This window comes from Schistocerca nitens, chromosome 1, assembly GCF_023898315.1.
Source record: "Schistocerca nitens isolate TAMUIC-IGC-003100 chromosome 1, iqSchNite1.1, whole genome shotgun sequence".
Taxonomy (NCBI): Eukaryota; Metazoa; Arthropoda; class Insecta; order Orthoptera; family Acrididae; genus Schistocerca; species Schistocerca nitens.
In genome coordinates, this window is record NC_064614.1 from 301,532,844 (window position 1) to 301,553,733 (window position 20,890).

The following is a 20,890-nucleotide window of genomic DNA, read 5'->3' on the forward strand; positions in this document are numbered from 1 at the left end:
CAGCGAGGTCATCGGTCTCATCGGATTAGGGAAGGCAGTCGGCCGTGCCCTTTCAGAGGAACCATCCCGGCATTTGCCTGGAGCGATTTAGGGAAATCACGGAAAACCTAAATCAGGATGGCCGGACGCGGGATTGAACCGTCGTCCTCCCGAATGCGAGTCCAGTGTGCTAACCACTGCGCCACCTCGCTCGGTCCACTATGGGACTTAACAGTTATGGTCATCAGTCCCATAGAACTTAGAACTACTTAAACCTAACTAACCTAAGGACATCACACAACACCCAGTCATCACGAGACAGAGAAAATCCCTGACCCCGCCGGGAATCGAACCCGGGAACCCGGGCGCGGGAAGCGAGAACGCTACCGCACGACCACGAGCTGCGGACTATGACTTTTTCATATTTAAAGACATATTATGAAAAGGATAGATTGTAACTCACCATACAGCGGAGATGCAGAGTCGCAGACAGGCACAACAAAAATATGGTCCAACAAGTAAGCTTTCGGCCAGAAAGGCCTTCATCCTAATTAGACAAAAAACACACACACACGAGAGACTCTCTCTGGCAGCCAGAGACTGTGGTCGCTCGCGTGCTAGTGTGTGTGTTTTGTCTAATTAGGATGAAGGCCTTTCTGGCCGAAAGCTTACCTGTTGGACCGTCTTTTTGTTGTGCCTGTCTGCGACTCCGCATCTCCGCTGTATAGTAAGTTACAATCTGTCCTTTTCATAATGTTGTCATTATTCCATCCTGGATTTACCTTTTTATATCTGATGCAGAAACAATAAGGCCGCTAGAACTTATCAAAATTAAACTGCTAGCAGGTTCGGTTCACTCAGTACTTGTATCAACTTACCCTCCCCCTCCCAAACGACGGGCGGGCGGGTCGGGCGCCGTTGAATCGGGGAGCGTAGCCGTTGCAGGCGGCGACGTGCGGCGGCAGCACCGTCGGCGGCGGGGCTGCGAAGACGAGGGGCGGCGCCGCCGAGGCGGGCTGCGGGGGCGGCAGCGGCAGCGCCGACCTGGCCGCGGCGGGCGGCAGCCCGGCGCCCACCGACAGCGCCTCCAGGTACTCCAGCCGCTCGATGGCGTGGCCGCGTGCGTCCTCGAACGCTGACACATAAACAAGCGCTGCCCTCAGTCCCAGGAAAAGCCTGCGTCGGCGCGGAAACTAGTCGCATTAGACGCGTCTCGCCCAGGCTTTATTTTGACCCATACCAAGGGCAAAACGAAAGTCATACTACTACACTGCATTACATAGACCAATGATTTACAGAATTCCTTTGTTTATAGAGTGTCTGTATATTAGGCTACATTAAAGTATCCTTCAGATATGTACGTATGTCTGAAGGAACAGACTATGTTTTGACAATAAAAGCTGTAGTGTATATATTAAGAAATGGATTCGCATGTTGCTTATATGTATAGACGTCAGCTGTGGATTTTACTAATGATGCATGGAAATTTGTGCCGGAATGGGAGTCGAACGCGGATTTTCTGTTTATCACGAGCGGCCGCCATAATCTCGTCGGCTAATCCTGCAGCACACCTCCCCGACCAGTCCAAAGTTCTATGTCATGTTGTCCGTATTCCCTATTCTCGCAATTTGTGATTCCCACTCAGGGAGAGACAAACTTTTACTATCATCATTTTAGCCGTCGAGGCTGCTTCTACCGCCAGGTTTTATGCAGCCCGCGACTCCAGCAAATACCATTAGTATAATTTTCGTATTCTGTCGCTCGCTACGCGCGAACTTTTAGTCCTATAGAAAAAATGAACAGGACCTTTTTGTACGAAATGTAATGTAGTTTCATTTTGTACTGGTATACGTTTCCGCTAGAGGTCATAGTTTTCTTATTATTTAAGAAAAACGTGGTCTCCAACGAAAATGTACCCCATTAATAGTTTGTGCCTAGCAAGCTATAAAATATGAAAAACTCGCGCGTCGTTTCTAAAGGCGTTGTTGGTTGCATAAAAACCTATCGGCATGGGCAGCTGAATCACCCTGTGCACCAACACATTGTCCGTGTGCGAAGTTTAGGTTGGTCTAGGAGGCTTGTACGGACAGCTGAATTCGCTTTGAGTCCCGGTCTCGTACAAATTTTCATGTATAATTAATAAAATGTGCTTCTGACGTAAATACATATTTGCAACTTGTGAATCCATTTCTTAAAGTTATATAGAGTTCCTATTGCGAAAGTGTGCTTCATGCTTCCAAAATACACTAGAATTGGCGAAAACAGCAACATTCTTAAAGAATGGCCCGAATAAACCAAAGTCGCAGGATGTGCAAAGGTACAAATCGGCAATAAATGATTACAGAAACACTTCCTGTTTTGTTACCGAAATGTTCTGTGTTCACTAAATGAACAGACTGCAAACGAAGTGATAACGCGAAATCTAGTGCCAGTATACTTCTTCGACGTCGAATTCTCTAATGTCAGGACGAATTTAAACGGGGCAGGATAGTCAGGACTCCTGGTAATGCGAGTGCAATACTGTGACATTTCGGACAGTACGGAGTATATTTATTTTTATATACCCATTTGTGTATTTTACACTCTTCGTATGACATAATTAATAGCGAAAACCGACGCGAGTGAAAATATACGAGAGTAGAAGGAATATAGTTCTAGAAAAATGAGTGCGAAAATGTACAGTTTACGAAATAACTCAAATGGTTCAAATGGCTCTGAGCACTATGGGACTCAACTGCTGAGGTCATTAGTCCCCTAGAACTTAGAACTAGTTAAACCTAACTAACCTAAGGACATCACAAACATCCATGCCCGAGGCAGGATTCGAACCTGCGACCGTAGCGGTCTTGCGGTTCCAGACTGCAGCGCCTTTAACCGCACGGCCACTTCGGCCGGCTACGAAATAACTGACAGAAGCCAAAGTGTGGTTGCGAACCGCCATTAACTTCATTACTAAATATTGTTCTAGTTAGTACAAATGTAACTGAAACGTAAATTTTTCGTTTAAGCCCCCAACCCATTGGGTTTAAATCTCGGCCACGGCCTACCTTAACAAGAAATACAGCACTACTTCAGCAAGTTACATGCTACTGTTTACTGTACATTCGCGCCTGTTAAAGAATGTGATCCATGTGTCGTTCTAGCATTTGGACGTGATCTCTGTAGTAGGTTACGAGTTGTTCCAAACACCCCGGATAATCTCGTCAGTCTAAACAAAACTGTACAATGGGAGCGCTGTACACTTCAGAATAAGCTAGGGGATAGATGTTAGGTCATCATGGAGGCCAAAGTACACGCCCTGCTCAATCTAATCTTGCAACGTACTGGCGCGTAAGATGTCTTACTTCATCAACCAACTGTGCCGGTTCCCCGTTATGCATATACCATGTTCCCCACTATGGACCAGCAGTCATACTTGTGCAAAAGGGACCTAAATCTGAAGTTAATTTCAAATACATTCGGAATAACAGACGACATTTCATGCTGAACTCAGAGGCTAACTTGCAAATCCATGTTTACTGCAACGGTTCTGCTCGTGTTACCGTTAATTTCCACGTGTGTCAGTTTTCGCTGTTAATTGGGATAGACCCTGCATACGGTATTCATATATTTACTGGGCATGTTGCGACGACAATAAGGCGTCTTTGGAATTAGTGGACCAAAGAGGCCGTACGGTGGCAAAGCGCCACATGAAAATACTGTGGTAATCACTTTCTCCACACGAATGTAACAGGCAACACTGGAGCAGAGAAACGGATGCTAGCCTGTATGTGTCAACTGTTTCACGCTGGCCGGCCGAAGTGGCCGTGCGGTTAAAGGCGCTGCAGTCTGGAACCGCAAGACCGCTACGGTCGCAGGTTCGAATCCTGCCTCGGGCATGGATGTTTGTAATGTCCTTAGGTTAGTTAGGTTTAACTAGTTCTAAGTTCTAGGGGACTAATGACCTCAGCAGTTGAGTCCCATAGTGCTCAGAGCCATTCACGCTGCCTTCTCTCGAATCCACTTGCGTCAAGCACGCCATTGCGTCGGCTTACACTGTATAGTAACAACAATTGTAATGGGCCCGTCAACGCCTACGGTGGCTTATTAAGTAGCAAACGAACGTTTTCGGATAAGGCACACTTTAAAAAAATGGCTCTGAGCACTATGGGACTTAACTTCTAAGGTCATCAGCCCCCTAGAACTTAGAACTACTTAAACCTAACTAACCTAAGGACACCACACACATCCATGCCTGAGGCAGGATTCGAACCTGCGACCGTAGCGGTCGTGCGGTTCCAGACTGTAGCGCCTAGAACCGCTCGGCCACCCCGCCGGCAGGCACACTTCAGCCTTCATCGAATGTAGCTGTGTGATCTAGACTACTACGTACTGAGGGAAATCTGAACAGAAACATCGAAATCAGTAAGGTTTTAGAGCTCGAGATACAGCTTTCTCTTAAGGAACTTCGTATGCCGTAACTGAACAGGGTAATGGTAGCAGACATGTGACGAAGTTTCTGCAAGCATTCTCCGAAAATGAGCAAATGCAGTTATTGTCTGCGACTGCTGTAATTAATATTCAGATGAAACAGCCCCAGGTCGCGCAGAGCTCGAATCAGTCACGTGTTTCACTTGTCAGACGCGAACATCAACGGATAATCATTGCCATGGTGAGGTTAAAAGTAGTTCTCGGTACCACAACAGTCAAACACGAAGTTCTTCGAAAAAAGGTGAGTGCCACCTTGCACTTTCGACCACAAAAAGGTCCCATATCATTTTCTTCGTTTTCTTTCCTTTTTTTATTTTCTTTTCAACTCAAAAACAATTCCAAGAGTGCAGGTTTTATGTTTTTTCTATATAAGCTCTGTTACTGCCATCGCAGGAATTACAATTTTTCTTTTTGCGATGTGTGCTTATACATTTATTAACTCGTTCTTAAAATATTTTCTGTGTATAAAATTGTAATTTCGGTTGCAAGTTTAAAACTCTGTAATGTATTTAATATTCTGCAAGAGAGACGATCTTTGAAATGTATCGAGAGGTCGCTGCTGTGAGACGGTAGCCAAGGAGTCTGGAGAAAAGGGCAGAGCCTGGGTATTGTCATGCGTGGGCGACGAAATGTGTTTGTACCAGCAGCAGCTTTAGGCCGTGTTTTCGGTGTATAACGCGGACTGTTTTCAACGCTTATCGCAGACTGTGAAGTTAAAAAATAAAAACATATTAAGGTGTTTCCGGTTGTGGACTACCATCTCACAAAGTAAACTTGAAAATTAGGATATGACAACTGTGAAGTAACGTGTTTGCTGAGCGTAGGCCTGCCACCACTTAAAACTGCAAATCCCGGAGAAAGACTTCGAAGGCCCAGGACACTGAGACAAATCAGATTATTTTCTCGGACACACACAGTCTGTGGACGGTTAAGTTCGCCCGCTGGTATGCGGAACGGACGTGTAGAGTGAAACAAGCTGGCTGCCTTGTGCAAAATGGTTCAAATGGCTCTGAGTACTATGGGACTTAACATCTGAGGTCATCAGTCCCCTAGAACTTAGAACTACTTAAACCTAACTAACCTAAGGACATTACACACATCCATGTCCGAGGCAGGATTCGAACCTGCGACCGTAGCAGCCGCGCGGTTTCGCACTGAAGCGCCTAGAACCGCTCGGCCACCGCGGCCAGCACTGCCTCGTGCACAACAGTTGTCTGACCGGTGTGTGTGTGTGTGTGTGTGTGTGTGTGTGTGTGTGTGTACGGCTTCTCATCGTTCTCTATAAAATAAGTATGGAAAATATGTGTGTATAGATGAGCGCCTAAGGGTGCTTGCCTCTAGTTCTCACTATAAGACGAACGAAATTATCTACGCGCCAGCCTTCATTTTGTGAATTTTAACTAAGATATATTAAAATATATTCATTTCCAATCAATCTAATTTCTCAATAAATAAATAAATAAAGGTTCCGGCTAACATCACACTGTTGTACAAACCACTTCATCAGAACGCTGCCTGACGCCCTCATAACTAGGAGTGGCAACACTAGCTGGGCGGACCGTTTCTGGTGTGCAGTGTGGGATGTGAAATATAAATGTACTGAAGCGTTTATCTTAGAAATAAGTATAAAACCTACAACATTCGAAGACTAGTTAGGTACGTTTAATAATTGTAGTGACGTTGGTAAACACTTCACATTCTTCTCGGTCAAGCATGTTCGGTCTACATCGCCAGCGTACTCCAAGCAACGAGGAGGCTAAGTAACGGACTTTCAACTGCAGCTGTATACAAGCAACCATTTTTAACGGGACAATTATAACGGCAATTCTTAACAGGGATTACACTAATATGATATGAGGAGCGCCAACGTGGGATGACGAGACGCAGTTTCCGACAGCTAAGCGTTTCTTCATCGGACATTAGGACTGTCAAAACTCGTAATTTTTTTTTCAAAAACACTCGTGTAATAAACACACACACACACACACACACACACACACACACACACACACACACAAACCGGTAAGCAAGGTTCCACAATGGTTCTGGGCTACCATGGTATGATGCGACGTAACCAGACCCCAGTCAACACGCATCTGTCATACTTGAAGTTTCACGAGGTCGTAATGCTTCACCAGTGAAACCCCACGTACTCTTTCTTCATTCGTCGTAATGGCAGACATTGTACGACGTACATATTTTACAGGGCATTGGATTACAGAACATACAGTTCGACATAAAATATGGATAAACTTGAAAAGAAAGGAATTACACTTATAAACACTGCTAACACACACACACACACACACACATTACTCGAGCTACTTTTACGATATCTCATTGTCGTTACTTGCGTCACGTAACTTAAATCCCGGATACTTTGAATCATACTTTCATTCATTTCAAAAGGTTAAACTGAAATAAATTTATTTTATTAAACTTTTTCAGTGCAAAATATATTTTTGCGAATACTTTCACTTTTGACATTGCCTTCATTCTTGTAACTTTTGCTACAAATTTAGGTTTCCTCCATTTTTACGATATGCAAATGTGTGTTAGCAGTGTTTATAAGTGTTATTCCTTTCAAGTTTATCCATATTTTATGTCGAACTGTATGTTCTGTAATCCAATGTCCTGTAAAATATGAGCGTCGTACAGTGTCCGCCATTAGGACCAATGAAGAAAGAGTACGTGGGTTTTCACTGGTGAAGCATTACGACCTCGTGAAACTTCAAGTACGACAGATGCGTGTTGACTGGGGTCTGGTTACATCTCAGAACTCTGTCATACCATGGTAGCCCAGAACCATTGTGGAACCTTGCTTACCGGTTTTGGTGAATATCAATAATTGTTTCAGCCCCATTGCGTACAATATTAAGTGAAGTCTGAAAACACTCAAAATTTTATGATATATAGATATTCAAAGATTACATACTAGAGATCTTATTTCATTGGAAACGTATCTGTTTTCCTCCAAATTTGCGGTCAAATTCTGCTTAAATTAAAAATAACAATTATTTTTATTATTAATTTTGTGTCTTGTACAAGTAATATTAGAAAGATTCCCTGCCACGATGTTTCGTCTGTCAGGGTGCAGCATGTGGGGCCTGTACACAATACTGAACTCACGAAAGACAGAAATCATATACAGTTGATTAATCTTGGTGATCCTTCTGTTATTTCGGTATAAAGTTCCTGCCGTCAAGTGAATCATCTTCGCTATTACAATTTTTGTGATCAAGCTTTAAATTTCTAACAGTCGCCATTAACTAACCACTACAGCTGAAGGCTGCAACTGCTTCTGGCTGAAAGGGTATCAGCCTAAATCCGAATTCAACAGTTTTAAAATATTTGCTGTGGTCCAGAAGACAGTCAATCGATTTAAAGAACACTCTCTCAACGCAGAAAATTAGACCGTAAGAAATAACAAAACTTTTCGTCAGTCACAAAGATCTAAGGACATGTTCCACAGACTTTATACGAACACAGTTGGGAGGAAAGTGGAGACTGCTTCCCTTCAGGAGGTTGGGTCTACGGTATTTTTGAGTGAGGAAGAGAAATACGGGTTTTAACATTTGGTCGGCGACAAGGTCGTCAAGGACGGAGCAAGGGCCCGATTTGGGAAAGCCAAGGGAATGAAATCTGTGGTGTAGTGTTCAAAAGAATTATCCCTGGATATGAATATGAACCACCGACCCCCGACCTCCCGCATGCGAGTCCACTGTCTCACCACTGCGCCACCATGCTTGGTCACTCAGTTAGCAGCAGGTTTCGGTTCAAGAGCGTAAGAGCTGAGACTAATTAATTTTGTCTCATTGGCCAAATGAAACTGACGACACCCACAAAAACTTTCATACGTAAGAGAGTGTTGGAGAGTGGTCTACGTACGATAATCAAATGTTTCCTTTTCCAACTGCCGTAGGGAACACAAAGTGATCGTCTAGAGCATGTCTTTTTTTTTAATTATACATTTCAGCCTAAGGTCTTTATCGACATTGGTGGAATAACGTCAACGAGCGAAACGGCGCGCTCCGAAAATTTCCAGGACTACGCGTCGACGGCAGCGAACGTTTGTTAAATGATTGTTAGACGCGCCAGGAAAGGCATATTTTCAACAAGAATTATTCATAGGGTCATGAAGTAAAACCAACTCACACACAGACAGTGTTACAACACAAGTAGTCTACTGTGTATATAACACTATGGCTGTTGTGAATGGTGACAAAGTATCGTCGTATCATATGATTAACCTTAGCGGAGTTCTGTCCTCAGAAGATAAATCGAAAATATATTCTGCTAGTTTCCCAAACAGTGCAATGTGAGTGAAACCATTTACATTCTTTACCTCCTAGCTTGTTCATTGGAAAGAAGAAATGAAGGATCTGGCAACACGAGGGCCGCTCGCACAGCCGATTTTGAAAAGGAGGCTCTGAAACGTGTTGCAGCGGATCGCACTATTAAGTACTCGTCGGACTGCACATGAAATGGGCGCTACACGTACTAGCGTGTGGTAAGTACTCCACAAACAACCATTATACCCACATCACCCACAACTAGTCCATGTAATGCTTTTGACTGACCTTGCACCAAGGGTCCCATTGTGTCAGTGGTTGCTCTAACAATGGACTGATCGACCAGGTTTCCTCCAAATCGTGCTGTTTACTGAGGAGGCCTCATCTGATCGTGATGGTATTTCGAGCAGCAGAAAAACATCACGCCATGCTTGAGACACAACATCAAGTACCTACTGCTGTGAATATCTGGGCCGGCACTGTATGTGACAATCCCATTGGGCCACCTGGCCGGCCGAATGGCCACCTATACTTGACATTCTTGCAAAGAGTCCTACCTGAGTTGGTGGAGGACGTACCTTTGTCTGTTCGTGAGAGGATGTGGATACAACATGAATGTGCACCGTCTCACTTCAGTGTGCGTGCCTGCAACCATCTTAATGCTGTATTTCCTGGTGTCTGAATTGGAAGAAGAGGTCCTCTTCCACGGTCTGCGAGGTCAACTGACCAGAATCCTCTTGATTATTTCTTATGGGGATATCTGAACTGTATGAGACACCAGTGGATACGGTGATGGAATTAGTTGCTAGAATTGTAACTGCCTGTCATGTGATTCGAAACACACCAGGGAGCGTCAGAACCTTGTTCGCCGATTGCACTGAACCTGATGGCAGTCAATTTCAGCACATTTTGTAAGATGCAGAACAAATGGTACGTTTATTGTGTCAATGACGGTATTTGCAGTTAACTGTAATTAATGTAAATAAAAAAGTACACAGCAATGCGATTTAATTCCTATTGTCTCCTTACGCTGGCTTGTTCGACCCTAGGTACTCTACCTAAAATTGTTCAGTGGAGCACCCTTTATATCCTATTACATGTTTGCACGCTCTTACGGAAACACCCTGTATATATGATAATTAAAAAAAAGTTTACAAACTGGCATGGCACATCGAGCATAAAACAAGGGTCAGTAATCACTAGATACCGGATTATATGCATTAGTATATTGCATATGCAATTGCGTATTTGGCTCGTTGTCACGGGTTATGGCATATTTTAACTAAAAACTAGTGACGATGCATATTTTCGCTATATGTTTACAATATTTTATAAAACGGATGGTCTCTAGTTCGATCTAGTTTTGATGTGTTACAGATTGACCGAGACCTACAACTGCGTGCAATCGCTAACCGAGAGGCCACTGCCTAGCAAAATCATTACAGAAGAGGAACAGGAACAGGCAGAGTCAATGCTCCTGCGTCCGCGCCCCCGGTTAATCCCCTCCGCTGTCATACCTTACGCGTAGGCAACAATTACATTAAACTCTGCATGCTTTTAGTCGCGCGTCCATTGTTTCAGTTGAGCTTTCTATTTACTTGTATACAGCTGTACGTGTTTACTACGTGTAGCTGGTAGCGTGTTGTGCGCCATGCCGCCCGAAGAAAGAAACGTCATTTCGTGGATAGCTGACTATGTTGGAACATTCACATATGACGGAATTGTTTTATATAGCCAAGTCTGCGAGAAAAAAGTTTCGTGCAAAAAAAAAAGTTTCAAATAGACCAGCATGTCAAGACAAGTCTTCATATCGCAGGAATGCAGAAGAAAGGACCACAACAAGAACTCGTTGCAAGCAATATTACTCTTCACAAACTTACAAACCCTATCCGCAAAGGTTTCCTGCGTAAATATTGCTTAGATCTAAATAGACCAGATAAATCAATATTGCGTAAAAATTACATACCGACAATTTACGTAAATGTTCTGGAAGAAATACGCCATGAACTTATGGACAGCGTTATATGGATTTCAGTTGAAATTACCGACACTTGTGGCCGTTACATTGCAAATTTAATTGTTGGTGCTTTAAAAGAGAAGCCTTTTTCTTCTTCTTCTTTTTCTTCTTCTTCTTCTTTCTCTTCTTCTATTTAGCGGTCTGTAAACAACTTGAAAAAGTAAATCATTCTACGATCGCCAGATTTGTTAATGAGGAGGGTATTAGAAACAGGCTTCTGAATCTTTTGCAGATGAAAGGGTGTTTGTGTTTATTTCAGACGCTGCTCCTTACGTGATCAAAGCACGAAATCCCTCCGAGTATTTTATCCGAATTTGTTTCATGTGGCGTGCTTTGCTGGTGGAATACATCGCCTTGCTGAAGTACGTTCCAAGTTTGTGAATGTAAATGAACTTATTTCATCCACAAAGAAAGTGTTTCTAACGGCTCCTGCTCGCATCAAGACCTACAAAGAAAAACAATCAAATGTGCCTTTACCTCCCGAACCAGTGGTAACTCTTTGGGGTGTGTGGGTCGAAGCTGTATTGTTTTACAATGAAAATTTCGAGGCCATTAGAGGGGTAGTAAACGACTTCGATAGTGCAGAAGCTCTGGCAGCTTGTCAGCACAAGGAAACTTTTAATGATTCTGGTATTAAAAAAGACATTGCTGTCATTAACACTCATTTTTCCCACATATACCTGCAGGTATTACAAAGCTTGAAACTCACCCAGGACCTCGAGACACTCAAAACTGTGGTGTTTACAAACTGGTAGAAAAGAATCAGTGACTGGTTTAAATTCTCTGTAGGTTCTTAAAAGCTTCCGTTTCCAGGAGGATAAAAATCACGTGGCCGAAATTACTCGCTGCCAGGGCAGTCTAGTTTTATAGGCGCTTTCTCCTGATGATGAACTATGACGGAATATCCAGAAGACGCCCACTCTTCTCAGACAAGGACGGACGGCTAGGGAAATAAACTTGTATACCATGAAATAAATTTTAAATGAATTACAGTTACGATTAAGCAGGGCTCAAAGAATAACAAACAGAATTACATATATTAAACGACTGTCGACTTTCATCAAAACTGTAATACGACGTGGTCAATTGCCTTAGAAGGAAAAATCCAATTACCGGGTCCGAGGCGGCAGACACGGAGAGCGCGCAAAGGTGGTAATCACGGAATGCTAATTAGAGCCGGCCGCGCCGACATAATATACGCCGCATTAATAATGGGCGTGGACCGCGTAGCGCGGCTACCGAACGGCGCCGGCGCCGGCCACGGCGACGCCCCTCTGCCGTCGACGTGCGCGTCACTCACGCCACCGACAACAGCCGGCAGCGGATATCGCCAGCAGCACTGTCGTTAACAGGAGACTAAGGTCGCGTCACCAGTGTAAGATTGAATTGGGTGTAATAAATTTGCCTCACCTAAAAAAAGGGATAAGTATTGCGTCTATGATTAACGTACTGACTCGATGATACTTTTCCCCATAGTCGAGCCTGCATTTACTATTTATATTTACGAAAATCGCCACACTTTGTCTTCCACACTCTTCCCAAAATTATACAATTTTTATAGGAATTCTTTATAAATCTTCCTTCACTATGTATTGAAAAGGAGTTAAGATAATACTGTTTCAGAAGTTTTTGTTGGTGGGCGTGGTATATCCCAAAAAATACAGCCACGTGCAACGCCACTACATATTTCTCACTGTCATGGCGTGTATTACTTTTCGACTTCCTTGCTTTGCACACTAGCCAGTTTATGGAGGATGTTTTCTTGATGGAATTCGGTAGGGGGGCTGGGGGTGGGAGGCGCAAACCTAGCCAAACCTGAAAACGGCTGCTTACGATTCGCAAAAAATGGAAAGAAATCGGGTGCTTTACACACTGCTAAACAGATCGTTTTCTCAGCTGTCCAATGGTATACAAAATGTCTAGCCATCTACTAACAAGGAAGATAAAACACTAAGAAGAAGCTATAGTTGCTCGGCCCTTCTCACAGTCGGCAATGCAACAACGTACTTAAAACTGCGGCCGGCTGTAGAAGCCAATGGGTTAAATGAAAGCGCGATGCCCTTTCTTTCGGATAGACAGCACGCGGAATCCGCAGATGCGGTACATATCAGTAAACTGAATGAGGCGGGGGATGGCAAAGGAAAGGAAAGGGCCTTAACTACTGGTGTCAGCTTTAGCGGGACTTTATGCGTGATTAGCGGCGACGAGTGAAAATGTATGCCAGACCGAGATTCGAACCCGGGACCTCCTGCTTACTAGGCAGTTGCGTTAACCACTGTGCCACCAGGACACATGTGCCAAAGAACTGACACTACCCATCCATGCAACTAATTCGCCTCAACAGGCAATAAATCCACAGCATTCAGTGCATCCGCACAGTTACGTTCAACCTCCTGTGGGAATTTCAAAGTAGCGAGCTTGGAGGACATGGACGGGGATAGCGGATAGTGGCGCTAGGCGAGACTGTGGTTCAAATGGCTCTGAGCACTATGGGACTTAGCTGCTGAGGTCATCAGTCCCCTAAAACTTAGAACTACTTAAACCTAACTAACCTGAGGACATCACACATGCATGCCCGATTAAGGATGCGAACCTGCGACCGTAGCGGTCGCGCGGTTGCAGACTGTAGAGCCTAGAACCGCTCGGCCACACCGGCCAGCAACATATTACTGCCGGATATAATATACACTATATCCGGACACCCTTACGTAATATGGAAATGACTACTACATGCCACGTGATGCGGACCAGCTAATATAAAAGGAGGCTGGCAGTAGTGTGTTATCAGAAAAAAAGCAGTTGAGTGCTCGCACAATAGTGACCGGTAGATGCGCATAGGCAGGTCACACATGGGGAGAGCCTTAGTGCTGAGGGTTACGGGCAGGCGCTATAGGGGAATAGCCGGCGCTGGAGGGTAGGTGTCGTTCTAGACTGAAGCATACGCTCACATTCTTCGTAAATACGTATTTAAGTGGAGCCCATCAATCCCGTTCTTGCATGGTGACCACTCCAGAATATCTGTCATCTTTGTTTTGGTTAGTATCTAAAAGGAATTCCGCTGGAAGTGTAACAAGAGCAGCGGTTTATTTTCGCCTGGCTTGTTATCCACCTGTAACTTTCATAGAAGCGTCACGAGTGGCGAATGAGTAAAATCTCAATCTCTCTTGTTGTCATATTAAGATTTGCTTCTTTTGGCAAAAGACAACGGAATTTACACAATGCCACGTCATTAACATGTTGTGCAGAATAAATTGCAAGAGAATTCTGAAGCAGTGGTTTATTAAGTGAGGAAACGTAAGGTCAACGGCTTATGAAAAAGAACTCCTTTGGTATAAAAATAAATGTATAATGTCTTCACATACGTTGTTCCAAAATCCACAGCATTTCTTCCTCACCAGCTATCGATGGCCCATAAACATTACGTTCTTTCATCTAAAACGTCTGTAGTTAATGAAATAATACACTAGATAATGAAGTTTTTCACAAGAAGCATATGTCCAAATACTCTCCTCTTTGTGTGCTATCATTCTCTAAAATCTCATTTCGGTCTCAAATCGTTTATAAAATATGAGGATTGTTCAAAAATGGCTCAAATGGCTCTGAGCACTATGGGACTTAACATCTGAGGTCACCAGTCCCCTAGAACTTAGAACTAGTTAAACCTAACTAACCTAAGGACATCACACACGTCCATGTCCGAGGCAGGATTCGAACCTGCGACCGTAGCGGTCGCGCGGTTACTGACTGAAGTGCCTAGAACCGCTCGGCCACAACGGCCGGCTATGGGGATTGTTGTTCATATTTTATTCTGTCTTTATCACTGGCGCGCACGATCGCAAAAGAGTTTGCTAAACATGATCAGCTTTACAATATCGAGATTGGTGAGAGACAGAGGCCTCCACCCAAATCTACAGAAAAATTCAACATGTTAGATAAACCTCAAATGCAGCAGCGTATTACGAAGTATGCACCAAACGCAAAACCATAGCGAAGTTTAGTTTAAACGGCGAAGTGGCTGTCGTACGACTCGCTGGAGGCGCCGCCCGCGCAGTTCACGCACTTGGCGGCGGCCGGCGGCCGGGCAGGCGGTGCGGCATTCTTGCGGTCGGCCGGCTCGCAGCAATCGGCTAACCGCGAGATTGCCGCGGCAGGCGCGTGGAAAGCAGCGCCGCTGATGGCCCACATACCTTTCCCATGCTGCACCGCCCCTACCTGCCGGAGCATCGCGCACGGCTTCCTTTAACAAGTTTGGCACCAATCAGCACACGGAGCTGTCTTTATTACCTTTTTTTTTCCTCCTCGAGTGGAATGTGACGCCTTCGCAGCACGTATTGGAAATGCACACCTATTTAAGTCTAACCTCGAAACACACGTTCCGTGTTCCGAGCGTCCTTGCAGAATGTTCTCTGGCAGAATCTGAATTACTTGTTGTGTCTTCGCGAAATAATTTGTTTGCACAGATTTCCATTCCAGGCAATACCTCAGAAAACAAGTACAGCAGAAGGTCGCTAAATCTTCCCCTATGGGGACGGGAGCATGGTCGGAAAGCAAAATAGGTCGTATTATCAGAGGAGCACTTATTGACCCGTGACATCATAATACGGTACGGTACAACTTTAATTATCAACTGAAAATACTGCTTGAAATATGTTAAAACAGTGACAACTTACAGTAGTGCCTGTATTGTAAATATGTATCGTACGGTAAGATATTGTTACTATGAGTGAAAGTTTAACAACTCTACATACCTAATTACACTACTCCACTGACACACAATCGACTCATTTTGTGCAGCAAGCGATTTTTCTCCGTCTTCAATAGTTGTTATGCCAACCCCTACCTTACTTGCAATGTTTTGAAAAGACAAGCCTTTGTCTGTCCTTACAAGTACTTTCAGTTTCTCCGCCAAAGACAGTGTCACATATGCACGTTTAGTCGACGCCATAGTTTAGTTTTACACTCTGTAATATGCAGGAAGAACACTGTCATTAACTTACAAAACTTCTGTGCACTTATTTAATGATTGACTTAGGAACAAATTATTTTGTACTAAAAGTGATCCAACTACCGCATCTATCATCGGTCATCTACATCGATACTCTGCAAGTCACATTTGAGTGCCTGGCAGAGGGTTCATCGAACTGCCTACTGATCCATATCGCGGATGATGAGTCACTGACAAGTCCAAACAAACAACAACGGAAATGGCACGGTTGGACTTCCCAGGGAGTCGGACCATCCGAGGTCGGATCATCGAGGTTCTACTGTAGATTGCCTCTGGTGGATCAAACGTGGTGGCAAAGGTCCAAAACAGAAATGTTACGGACGCCGGAGGACAACGTACACTTGGCACAGAACTTGTGCTGCGAAGCACTCACTCAGTCCTATCGAAAATATCGTGTCGTGATTAAAACAAACGTTGAATGTACCATTTGCATCGAAGACAATTACACTATGTCATCAAAAGTATCCGGACACCACCAAAAACAGAGGTTTTTCGTATTAGGTGCATTATGCTGCCACCTACTGCCAGGTACTCCATATCAGCGACCTCAGCAGTCATTAGACATCGCGAGAGAGCAGAATGGGGCGCTCCGGACTTCGAACGTGGTCAGGTGATTGGGTGTCACTTGTGTCATACGTCTGTACGCGAGATTTCCACACTCCTAAGCATCCCTAGGCCCACTGTTTCCAATGTGTTCGTGAAGTGGAAACGTGAAGCCACACGTACAGCACAAAAGCGTACAGACCGCCGACAGCTCAAGAGGGTCTTAAGGTGTAATAGGCAGAGTCGTAATGTGTAATAGGCAGACATCTATCCAGGCACGAATTCCAAACTGCATCAGGATCCACTGCAAGTACTATGACAGTCAGGCGCGAGGTGAGAAAACTTGGATTTCATGGTCGAGCGGTTGCTCATAAGCCACATATCACGCCCGTAAATGACAAACGACGCCTCGCTTGGTGTAAGGGGCGTAAACACTGGACGATTGAACAGTGGAAAAACGTTGTGTGGAGTGACGGTACGCAATGTGGCGATCCGATGGTAGGGTGTGGATATGGCAAATGCCCGTGAATGTCAGCTGCCAGTGTGTGTAGTGCCAACAATAAAATTCGGAAAATTCAGAGGCGGTGGTGTTATAGCGTGGTTGTGTTTCTCATGGAGGAGGCTTGCACTCCTTGTTGTTTTGGCTGGCACTATCACAGCACGTGCCTACACTGATGTTTTAAGCACCTTCGTGCTTCCCACAGTTCAAGAGCAATTCGGGGATGGCGACTGCATCTTTCAACACGATCGAGTACCTGTTCATAATGCACGGCCTGTGGCGGAGTGGTTCCAGACAATAACATCCGTGTAATGGACAGGCCTGCACAAGAGTTCTGACCTGAAACCTAAAGAACACCTTTGGGATGGTTTGGAACGCAGACTTCGTAGTCAGGCCTCACCGACCGACATCGATACCTCTCCTCAGTGCATCACTCCGTGAAGAATGGGCTACCATTCCCCAAGAAACCTTCCAGCACCTGACTGAGCATATGCTTGCGAGAGTGGAAGCTGTCTTAAGGTGTAGTAGGCAGAGTCGTAATGTGTAATAGGCAGACATCTATCCAGACACGAATTCCAAACTTCATCAGGATCCACTGCAAGTACTATGACAGTAAGGCGCGAGGTACACCATATTGAATTCCGGCATTACCGGCGGAGGCCGCCACGAACTTGTAAGTCATTTTCAGCCAGGTGTCCCGATACTTCTGATCACATAGTGTGTACCAATTACGTACAGTCGGTAACTCTACACAGAATTTAAGTACTCTCGCAAAAAGACATTCTTTACTGCTCGAGAATGACATGATTAGCATAGTCTTAAGCGGAACAATGTGTACACTGTCCAGTCTCTCAACATGTCTCGAAGGGCCATTTTAAGATCAGACAGTTTTCGGACTATCATTATAAAGGTGCGTTTACACCCGTGCGCCTTGTGCCTAGCCCCGTGCAGTTGCGATTGCCGCCCTCGCACGTAGATGCACGCGTGTAGGTGCATGCCTTTTCCACAGCATGTACACACGAGTGATTCCATTCACACCTATGTTCACACTGGACGCCTCTATCTGCGTGTTGAGCTAGCGCAGCCGCACGGCGACTAGCCGCAATGCACACAGGTGAAAACGCACCTTAAGACGACAAGAACTGATAGCAAGGGAAGTTTCCCACAGAGTTCATGCACACCACAGAGATGTCATTAGAACATTCAGCTGCTATCGTGAGTCGTTCCAAATGGAATCTGCCTTGTAATGGTCGCCCGTGGTCAACACCACCAGTTCATTGTAGCTAGCAGGTACACCGAGGACAACGCAACAGAACAGTTATCTCCGTTTTTGGAGAAAAGTGGGATCCAACGAACAAGAAAAACCGCCCCCAACTACATGATACGCGAAGTAAGTCGGCAAGAGAATGTGTAATCTGGAGCCGGGGCATCAGGTTCTCTTTGCGGACGAGTGCAGGATTTGTCTAGCTCTTGATGTTAGCCGTAGACGAACGTAGAAACTACCAGCTACCAATTCACAGCTAGGCATGCCATAGTTTTGAGGCAGTATCGTGAACGGATGTCGAACGCCTTTCGTCACCATCCAGGGTAATTTGATGGATGTGCACTATCGGGACAGGCTCTTGTCACCTACTGTCCAACACTAAAGTCAACATTTGGGCAATGGGATAGTCTCTGAAAACGATAATGCACGACAATACCACGTTCATTCCGAGAACGCCTTGTTCAGGAGACAGAAGTGTACCCAATGGAATAGCCTGCAGTGTCTGCTGACACGAACCCACATGCGCATCCGTCGGACCAGCTGAAAATTTGCAGTGAGTCTTAGGACAGGCTTGAGCGTTTAAGAATGCAGTATGGAGCAACATGGTATTGAATGTTACCGAGCATTCCCGGGTTCGATTCCCGGCGGGGTCAGGGATTTTCTCTGCCTCGTGATGACTGGGTGTTGTGTGCTGTCCTTAGGTTAGTTAGGTTTAAGTAGTTCTAAGTTCTAGGGGACTGATGACCATAGATGTTAAGTCCCATAGTGCTCAGAGCCATTTGAACCATTTTGTTACCGAGCAGCAAATTTTCACTTTACAGAAGTTCAAACGTGTACTTTTGGAAGACGCTACCCTCATATTTGTCATTGTTATACTTTTATTCCACAGTATAGTTATTTTTTAGTTTCATTAGGGACAATCTTTTATTTCACGCTCCTGTTGATGCACAGACCACGAACATTCGCAGATATGCAACAGTGCAAAACTTTTTTACGGCAGTTTACATAAATATTTCACAAGATCTGTTGAATGCGTGGTAGGGATAATTTCTTACTGCCATCTGCCGTTCCATTTCTTGTTCCACTTCCGACATATCGTCGTTCCGAGAGATATGGAACGGGGTCAAGCTGCTCGAAGTTCGTGGTTCTTCAAAACTACCGAACAGATTTGAGCGAAAATAAAGATATCTTCTTTCCAAATTTCCTCAAGTTAAGTTCCTTCATCGTAAAACTAATTCTTGAATCAAATCGCTCGACTACTGCAACAAGATTCTTAATTCCACCAATTTCCTGTTCTCATCCCACCCTCAAGGGTCCAAAACCTTACAATAGTACCACTGCACTAAAAAAACAAGTGGACATATCTACAACTATACTCCGCCAGCAACCTTATGGTGAGTGGTGTGTGGTGTTTTTTGTACAATTTTCATTTCCCCCCTTTTCCTGTTCCAGCCGCACACGGTCCGTAAGAAGAACGATTGTTTTTCAACCTCCGCTTGAGCTAGAACCTCTCCAACTTTACTTTCATAGTCTTTTCGTGAGTTATACGTAGGAGGTAACAACATACTGGCTGACTCTTCTAGGAACGTGCGCTCTTGGAACCTCAACTGTAAGCCACACCGTGACGCAATACGTGTCTCCTGCAGCACCTGACAGTGGAGTTGGCTGACCATCTCCCCTGTAACGCAACACGCTGCCCTTGTTTGGATTTTCTGTATGTTCTGTATCAACTATCTCGTACTGATCTCAGACTGACGAAATTTCGCCAAGTATTTGTCGTACGAGTGTTTTGTACGCTACATTCTTTGTGGGTGGACTACACTTCCTGAAAGTTCTTCCGACGAATCTCACTCTGGTATCCGCCTTATCTGTGATTAATTTTATCTGAGCGTCACACTAAAAATCTCTACATACATACACCAGTAGATATTTACTGAATGTAGCCACACCCAGTCATTGTTCTGTATTCGTACAATCACACGATAATGGAACTTTCTGCCTGTTTATGCGCAATACGTTACGTTTCTTTATATTGAGTACCAATTGCCAACCGACGCACTAAGTGTCGATCGTTTGCACATCATCTTGCCTTTCATTACAATTTTATTCCGAGTCGACTTCTCTGTATAAAACAGAATCATCCGCAAAATGTCTCATGGAAATTCCGAAGTTATCCAATAGGTCATTTATAATACTGCGAAAACTAATGACCCTAAACACTCGCTTGGGGTACGCTCCAAGTTACTTTTAAATCTGAAGATTTCTCTCCATCATCATCATCACCACCATCACCATCACTATCATGTGCTTGTGACATTCGAGAAAAGCGATCAAGAGCAACAATAGTAATACACAGTTACACTCATATCAGACCAAGAGACAACATGAAAGGTTTACAAAGAGTTATCATCTCGAAAAAATGAAGTTACATAATTAATTGATCTGTTAATTCGCATGCATATGTTTGCAGCTCAGGCGCACAATGAAATCCCCACGCCAGAGTACCGTAGCACACCGCTAGAGGAGCCCAAACAAAACTGCGACGTCTACTGATAAAAATGGAGTATTGTACGGTATTAGTTTTCTGCATCTGAAGAACACAAATGAGGCAGCCATCTACAAATTTACTACTCGATAGTTATGAATATTATATTCTTTGTGATAATAAAAATTTGAAGACTGCCAAATAACATTGTAAATTTAATAAATCCGATTACACGTATTTTTCCCATTATATCAATTGTAATATAAATAGTAAAGAATATGAGTGTGATAATAAAACTGACGAACGTGACTCGATCCAGCGATTACGGGGCTTGAA

General features: G+C 44.3%; 1 protein-coding gene and 1 non-coding gene across 2 annotated transcripts in view; both read right to left on the bottom strand.

The window, feature by feature from the left end:
* Positions 1-998: 998 nt before the first annotated feature.
* LOC126235528 (RNA/RNP complex-1-interacting phosphatase) overlaps positions 999-20,890 on the bottom strand; it is a gene marked incomplete at its 3' end in the record, with an annotated part of 492,423 nt that continues 472,531 nt past the window's right edge. Inside the window, exon 9 of the mRNA XM_049944250.1 lies at positions 999-1,114. Coding sequence (XP_049800207.1) covers positions 999-1,114 — 116 coding nt within the window. The remainder of the gene's footprint in view (positions 1,115-20,890) is intronic.
* On the bottom strand, positions 12,973-13,048 carry Trnat-agu (transfer RNA threonine (anticodon AGU)). The gene has a single exon. It is a non-coding gene; the product is annotated as a tRNA-Thr (tRNA).